The sequence below is a fragment of the Primulina eburnea genome, chromosome 12 (assembly GCF_022965805.1).
Source record: "Primulina eburnea isolate SZY01 chromosome 12, ASM2296580v1, whole genome shotgun sequence".
NCBI lineage: Eukaryota > Viridiplantae > Streptophyta > Magnoliopsida > Lamiales > Gesneriaceae > Primulina > Primulina eburnea.
Genome location: NC_133112.1, coordinates 32,313,886 through 32,322,863, shown reverse-complemented (window position 1 = coordinate 32,322,863; position 8,978 = coordinate 32,313,886). Strand labels below are relative to the sequence as shown.

Genomic DNA, 8,978 nt, shown 5'->3' with positions numbered 1-8,978 from the left:
ATAATATATGATTTAAATTCGAGCGTATATTTTTGTTTAAAAACTCAAGCTTCTTTATAAAATCACAAAAGTAAAATTTTAATAAGTAGGTCCCTTGTGAAACATTCTCACGAATGTTTATCTATGAGACGGATCAACACTACCGATATTCACAATAAAAAGTAATATTCTTAGCATAAAAAGCAATATTTTTTCATAGATAACCTAAATCAGATATTCGTCTCACAAAATACGATCCGTGAGACTATCTCACAGAAGTTTTTGTCAATTTTAATATGGTTTCACATTATTTCTTCCTCCCATGTATTGCAATTTGGAATCACGCACGACTTCACCACCTTCTGCTCCTAAATACAAATATAACTATAAAATTCTCGAGAATGAAAAAAAGAACAGAAGAGAAAAGAAAAGAAAAAGGCATCTCTCAATTCCAAGCAATTCGACAGACGCGTGCCACGACCTCAAGATTCGGAAAATTCCAATTTTTTTTTTCTTCTCGATCCCGACACACACCCAATTGCCAGAAACGAACAGTTTGCAAAGTTGAAAATACACAACGCGAGATATAGTTGGGAAGAAACAGAGATTTGTAGAAAGAGTTCCCGTTATATTCTTATATCTGGTTTATATTGAGAATTTCCATATATTGCCAGGGAGAAATGGATTCATCAGATCAACGCAGGAAGAGAAAGAGAGTTCTCAGACAACCTTATCCACCCTTCTATTGTCCTTCGTACATGTTGTCTGTAAGATTTCTCGCGGTGTGCCTCGGTTTCCTTACCTTTCTTTATATTTTAATCAGTATTGTTCCCTTCAATTCTTCAGCTTTTCGCCCTGTTTTAGTGGTTTCGAGCTTATCTTTATTGTCTTCTAGTAGTTCAAGAACTGTTAAGTCAGTTCAAGATTTTGATAGTTTCTTATTTCCTTGGAAAATAGAGGACAGGGTGTTGTTCCCTGATCATGTTTTATTGTTTGTGAGTGGTGGAAAGGAAGGTGGGTTGATGAAAAAGATTGATGTTGAGGGATTGGAGTGTGTTTATCGTGAAATTGGAAGCGATTTTGTGGTGAAAAGGGTGATTTCTGTGGATGAATTTGATGAACTTCGGTCAATTGTGAGGTGCCCTCTTCCATCTAAGAATTATTCAGCTTTGGTAACTTTGAGGGTAAGCGGTAAAAATGGAATCTTGAAAGAAGAAAATAATGGGCTTTTGGTTAATAATCAGACTCTGAATTCTTGGGAAAAATTGGCGTATTCAGCTACTTTGGATGGGGATACAGTTGTTTTGTTTGTGAAAGGGTTGAATTTAAGGGGAAATAAGGACTCTGATCCAAGCCTATTTAGTTGTCATTTTGGGTTAGGGAAATGGGAAAGGAATGAGACGTTTACCCTCACGACGAAGGCTTTGAGCGCTGCTCAAGAAGTGGTGAGATGTCCGTTGCCACGTAGTCTTGGAAACAATCCTATTAAGGCTAACGGTATTCGAGTCACCATTGGAGTGACACCCCGTATCCGCGGTCGAGCTTACAAGCGTTTAATTGTCCCATCTATTGCCAAGATTACAGACTTCGGATCCGAGGGTAAGAAGAGAAAGGAGGGAAAATACAAGCTCTGTGCGTGTACAATGGTGTGGAACCAAGCTTCATCCATACGTGAATGGATTATGTATCATTCTTGGCTTGGAGTGGAAAGATGGTTCATATATGATAACAATAGTGATGATGGTATCGATGAAGTTATTCAAGAACTCGATCGTGACAATTACAATGTAACCAGGCATGTATGGCCATGGATCAAGACTCAAGAAGCTGGATTCTCAATGTGTGCTTTGCGAGCAAAAGATGAATGTGATTGGGTTTCTTTCATGGACGTAGATGAATACTTCTACTTCCCATACTCGACGCCCAAGCGCCATAGATTAGAAAATTTAGGGTATGCTGGTCAGCATTCTCTTCGCATGTTGGTGGCAAACGTGTCATCTACATCACCTACAATTGCAGAGATCAGGACATCTTGCCATAGTTTCGGACCTTCTGGGTTGAGTACAGCACCATCACAAGGCGTCACCGTAGGTTACACTTGCCGCCTTCAAAGTCCGGAGAGGCATAAATCCATCATCAGACCAGATGCGCTAGACGCAACGTTACTTAATGTGGTGCACCATTTTCGTTTAAAGAAGGGATTTAGATACCTGAATTTACCTTTGAGTACAGTCATAGTAAACCACTACAAATACCAAGTGTGGGAGGTTTTTAGAGCAAAGTTTTATAGAAGAGTTGCTACTTACGTCGCCGACTGGCAAGAAAGTCAGAAAGAAGGTTCAAGAGATAGAGCTCCTGGTTTAGGAACCGAGGCGATCGAGCCACCCGACTGGCCTCAGAAGTTTTGCGAAGTTTGGGACACCGGGCTACGAGATTTTGTTTTGTCGAATTTGGCTGATCTGTCGACCGGTTTGCTGCCATGGGAGTCACGTTATGCTTGGTCTGGCTGAAGGTTTTGGAGTCTTAAAAGATTTGTAAAGGAGAGAAAATCATACTGAAATTATTCATTGATTTTTTTTAAAAATTTTCATCACATTTGTTAGTCAAAGGGTCTTGTATAAATGTACCTGTTAGAGAGTCGTAATTTGGCGGAGAAAGTAAAACATCGTGTAATTTATGGTCTTATGATTCATCCATTTAATTATAAATTCATAGATTTTATATATATTTTTGTTATTTTAGAGAAGCATGATCATGAACTTCAAATCCATTTTTACGTGTTTATATATTGTTTAGTTAATTTTATGTATTCCAAATTGAAATTCACATAATAATGATATCACCTGAAATATATTCTATTTTGTGTAACTAACGAATATACAAGTAACTGAAGTAAGATATGAATTTAAAATTTGATATATTGTTTCATTATTTTTGATAAAGTTATAATCGAAATCAATAGATTTCAAATAACTCTAAGGCTACGTTTGGTATGGAGGATAAAATAAACTAATGATTAGTATGTAAATGATAAAAGAAATGATTGTGATATAAATGTAATATATAATGTAAAATTGTATTATGTTTGGTATGATTTTTAAGTGTAGGATAATTTTGAATTTTTTGATTAAATGACAAAATTGTCTTTTTTTTCCCCTTATTTACTCCGGCGGCGGCATCAGTGTGGTGGTCGGCGGAGGCGGCGGTGGTCGGTCGGCAGTAGGCGTCTGACGACGGTCGGTCGGTGGTCGGCGTCGGTGGTCGGTCGTGGCGGTGAGTTTGGATATAAGAGAAGGGTAAAATTGGAAAAAATATGATGGATTATGAGTTGGATAAATAATTCTAGGGGTAAGGAGTGATTATTTTATCACACCTTATACAACCTAATCATTTATAGGAGGGATTGAGTTGGTTAAATAAAAATCGTACCAAACGCTTGACTAAGTGGGTTTAACAATCATAAATCCACCTAATCCCATGAACGAAACGCCCCTAGATTTATAAGCATATTGGTTCAACACCATTGAACAAATATAAAGCAGCAATTCTAATGTATTTTATATTATTTTGACATTGTTTTCTTTAATCCTCTCATATAGATCCCACCCCATCACCAATGGTTTGAGAATAATGGGGAGACTAAACCATTTTCATTGTCGAGAGTCACCATAGAATTATATTTTAGTTCCACTCTATATTTTAGAAAAGCTTCATATAAAATTAAAGGTAAATTGAAAACTCTTTATATTAAACCGGTTAATGTTGTACTTCGATTGATAGAGTTGTTCGATTTATACGGATAAAAATTCAAGATAATTTCAACATTTCAGTTAAATATTTTCAATAATAATTGTAGTAAATCTTAAATATTATGTAGGACCGAGCGCTTGTCGCTTTACCAAAAGCTATAGATAGTAGTAATGGTGCAACTCAAATCTTTTAACTGCACAGCAGCTCCAACACCACGATTCGATAGCTCTACCAAGCAGGGACAATTATTACACCCAACAAGCTCCCTCCCAATAATTGCACTCATTGCAATCAATGGGAATCGAACCCGTGACCTTGGCTCTGATACCAATTGTAGGACCGAGCGCTTGCCGCTTTACCAAAAGCTATAGCTAGTAGATGGTGCAACTCAAATCTTTTAAACCACACAGAAACTCAAGCACCACGATTCGATCGCTCTACCAAGCATGAAAAATTATTACACCAAACATGTTACCAGTAATTTGAAATACATTATTCAAATAATTTGTCATATCTAATTGAATACATTATTCAGATAATTTGTCATATCAAATCTCTTCATCTTAATTTAATTCATTCAGTCAAGTGCAACCATATCATAAAATTAACCGCAGAATTGGTAACTTCCATCATTGCATGTGATGAGACCGGGTGAATTGGGTGCGAGATAGGTGGGAAATTTCATCGGATCAGGCTATATTCTTTCAGGAAGAATTTGTCCCTAGCTCTGAAAATATCTGCACACTTAAGACAACAGAGATCGTTAGTGGGACGCTTGATGATTTTTTAGTGTAGCCACTCCGACGCTCAAGTCAATATTTTATGAAGAGAGTGAATACTTCATTTTGCAAGAGAATATATATGAATGCATGAAAATCGGATAAACCTGGTATTTATAAGAGGCAATCAGGGAGGACTTGGTGATGGATCGGTTCGGGCACCTTTGAAAGTGCTTCAAACACAATATTCTCAATGAGCTGCAATAGCTCGTATTCTAAGAATGTAAACACCGATGAATTAGATCGAATTTGGTTTAAAACCAAGCGTAAAATACTCGAAATAATCATTCGTTAAGAAAACTAATGGGTTTTATATCTTGTGCAACTGAATAACTGAAAATTACATGAGATCAGTTCTGGCTTATATCAATTCAGTTATGGAGAGAACTGAACTGATCAAATCAGTTAAGAATAAAAACAAGCAGTTAAACAGAAATAACACAAGATATGTTTATGGATGTTCGGAGACTTCAACTGCTCCTACGTCACCCTTTCTACCACCTCGGGTAGGTTCCACTAGAAGACTTATACAGTACCTTGTATAAACTCACTCAGCTTAGGACTTACCCTACTGCCTGACTGAACTCCTAGCCTAGACTGAAGGCACCATCTTCCAGCCAATACTTGTTTAACGTCTTTGTGTCAAAGATTACGTACACAAGTTTTACGTCTTTATGCAAGACTCACTCAACTAATCTTTTCAGCTCTACTATCTGATATACGTGAGTGATAGTGTGTGAGTGTGTGAGAACTGAACAATGAATACACCGAGAAGGTGTTCTCACACAATGAGGGAAAACGGTTTCTATACTAAGCTAATAACACGTTGAAGTGTTCCCTCACAACTGGGCCGATTGCTTCTTGTGAGCTAATAAGACTTCAAACGTGCTCTTCTTCTTCACACACTCTTATTGTTCTTCATTGTTCTTCACTAATCTACATCTTCTATTTATAGACGCGAAGATTGATCGTACAGTGAGACTCAATTATTATATATGTTGCATTTTGAATATGTTCCTCAATATTTGTCTTGTACTTTCCGAAAACCATTCTGGAACGTTTTGGCTTTAGCACTATTGCAACGTCTATTATTGTCCTTTCACTAGACAAAAGTTTTTCCTCAGTGCGCACAACTGGATTATATTGAATAAACTTGTCGTGTTCTGCAAACTGATTGATTCCTAACTGATGTTCTGAATTGGTCTTGTTCTGATGAGGTGAAACCAGTTGAATTGTCAGCTGAACTGATTTCATTGATTCAGTTGAACTGGTCAGCTGAGCTCTTCATCAGTTGAACTCTTCATCAGCTGGCCAGTCTTCTGAAGGTCTTCTGCTGAACCACCTAACAGCTGGACAATCGGTTGAACTGATTTACGATTCATCAGTTGGACTGGTTCAGTTCGATTAATCAGTTGGTACTTTCAGTTTGCATTCTTCGATAGATTCAGTTACGTTCAGCTAACTGCACACTTAGGTAAGTTCATTAGTAACAAAATAACAAGTTTGGTTGAAAATCAAAATCAAGCAAGATTGCGAACATGAAATGTTTTAACACTTGAATTTCAGTGCTCAGCTGCTACTTATGATGGATAATTGTCTATATCTTGCTTACTGGCACTGTTGAATCTGACAATTCATGCCTAGTCTGATCGAGTCACATCACTCTTGCGTGATTTGAAAAGTCTTGTAATGATGATCAAGTCATGGTGCACGTACCTATAATCTAAAACACGACACCTGTATCAGAACGCCCGGGCTCTATCCTCCCAGGCTCATTGATGAACTCCACCCTTGCTGCTTCTTTCTCCTGGTTGCCCGAGCTCTAATCTCTCGGGATCACAGATGAACTCGGCCCACGCTGGACACGGAGCAAGGCTGCTCTGATCTCCTGACTGCCCGTATTCTAAACTGGCGATGACCCGGGGTAATACGGGATATTTCTTGGGGCATCAACATGATTACAAAGTCTTAAAATCTTCATTGATGCTAAGATCTATTCGTGGTTAATTTTATTTACAAGGTAATTTAAATATTAACGACAGACTGCAATCAAAGGCATCGAGATGGAAAAAAATCTCTCGCAAATAGAATTTAGTGATAGACTAAGCCATCACTACAACCGAAATGTATTAGTATTGAGTATATATACACATAAAATCAGAAGTATACTCGTCCTATTCTAGTTTTTCAAAATGGTCGTATCTTGTCTTGTCTTGTTTTGTCTATACACGGGCAACATAGTTACAATTATATAAGATGTTATAGGAGTGTGAATAAATTCGACCGATATATATGATTTTGAATTATGAGCTTATTATTTTACCCTTTAATTTATTTTACAATTTGTTGTGTTCATGAGGTTCTTTAAATCATTTTCTATCATTTGTGTTGATTATGTTGTATGTATGTTATATAAAATGTCAATATTTCTCAAAAAATAAAAGCGTTTTTCAAAAAGAAAAAAAAATTCATCCAGAAAAGAAATACATGCAAAAACAAAGTCTACACAATTCTCATTCTATTTATAATGGTATAAGAACAATTCTAAAATTTTGTGGACACAATAGATTAATTTTGTGAATTTGTAGTAATTGACATTAATCTAATCTATCTAATCTAATACTATTATATAATCTAATCTAATACTCTAATAAATATATGAGTTTGAATTGTGAACTTACTATTTTATCTTTTAATTTATTTTACAATTTGTTGTGTTCATGAGGTTCTTTAAGTCACTTTTTATCATTTGTGTTGATTATGTTGTATGTATGTTATATAAAATGTCAATATTTCTCAAAAAATAAAAGCGTTTTTCAAAAAGAAAAAAAAACATTCATCCAGAAAAGAAATACATGCAAAAACAAAGTCTACACAATTCTCATTCTATTTATAATGGTATGAGAACAATTATAAAGCTTTGTGGACACAATAGATCAACTTTGTGAATTTGTAGTAAATTGAGACATTAAGTCAGTTGCACTTTATTTCCTCCAATTTAATCTCGATATATTCCGAGGTGACTAAGAGGTTGTTTTTGTCTTTTTTAGTCAAAGTGGCTAATCAGGTAATTTATTAGATATAAGATGGTAGCATTGAAAACTCATCGCCTAATAAATTCACTTAGCCAAATAGTAAAATACAAATTTAATTCTACAATATTTCATCAAATTAATTTTGACTATCATAAAAAGCTCATGAAATCTAACAGTCGTATTATTAGATGAGATATTGAATAAACAAATACTTTTATATATTTTTGAATGCATATGATATCTCATATACATATCTTAATTACGTTATTCGTGTCTCTTCTCAAAATTTTTAAATACAATAATTAATTTTGTATATCGTTCCACAAGATTTAAAATATTATAAGCAAAATGTAAACTCGATAGAAGAAAATTTGTTCTGTTTCAATGAATAATATAATATTATGTTCTAGGCACAACAAATGAGATCGAAACTATCCATGATATGATGAACGCAATCATTGTTTCAAAGCTTCTAAAAAATGATTAACGAGATGACTTTCTTGAATTACGTCAAATTAAACGAGGTTACAGTTCTAATATATAGTAATTTTTGAATATATTTTCAAGTATTATTTCTCAAAGTGATTGAGAAATAATTGATAAAAATTTATTAACATTATAGCTATATGTTAATAATATTGATATTAAATATATAAAAATGATATACAAATATCACGAGATTTGAAGAAATTACAACATCATTCATTAGTTATGTTGTTAAAAGATATATATGTTATACATACTTTTAACAAGTGAAAACCTATCACAATTAAAAGAATTTTTCTTAGGAGTTACAGTTGATGATTGTCATAAACTGAAAAATCATTAAAAATACTAATAATCGGAAATATAAGATTACCGAATAAAAACAATGTAGAAAACCGAAAAATGTCGTGATAGGAAAGCAAACTACAAGCATGTCAGATCTCAGATGAGAATTCTAAATAACATAATAAGTTCTAAATAACATAATAAATGTTAAAGATGATCATATACTTGTTGAGTATACCAAAATAATTATACACATATTATAAAAAATAAGACAAAGAGTTGTTGAGTTGTCAAAATCAACCAAAAAGCATATTGAAAAATGTGTCATGTGGATAAGATAACTTTTCCTATTCATATACTATCTATGGTAATGATTTTTATTTTTTGTGGTTTGGTTTGTTTCAATTGATAGATGTTACTAGCAGGGACGAATCCAGAAATAAAAGTTGGGGGGGGGGGGGGGGGCTTGAACTCAATATGATAAGTTATATATTATTAAAAAAAATTTATATTATATCGTTCAACGAAATTGTGCCCTACGAGATTTTAAAACATAAAATTCATCAATAATAGAATTTACATCAATATGTTTAGCTAAATCTCGTTCAATATAGAGTGTCAAACAATCGGCAAGAAAGTCATCCTCCATTTTATTGCGAAGTGC

At 34.4% G+C, this 8,978-nt stretch overlaps 1 protein-coding gene across 1 annotated transcript; it reads left to right on the top strand.

Annotated features, from left to right (window-relative positions):
- The first annotated feature begins 388 nt into the window (after positions 1-388).
- Positions 389-2,702, top strand: LOC140807428 (glycosyltransferase family 92 protein RCOM_0530710-like). The gene has a single exon (XM_073164264.1). The coding sequence runs from the start codon at positions 660-662 to the stop codon at positions 2,487-2,489; it is 1,830 nt and encodes a 609-aa protein (XP_073020365.1). The 5' UTR covers positions 389-659; the 3' UTR covers positions 2,490-2,702.
- Positions 2,703-8,978: the final 6,276 nt, after the last annotated feature.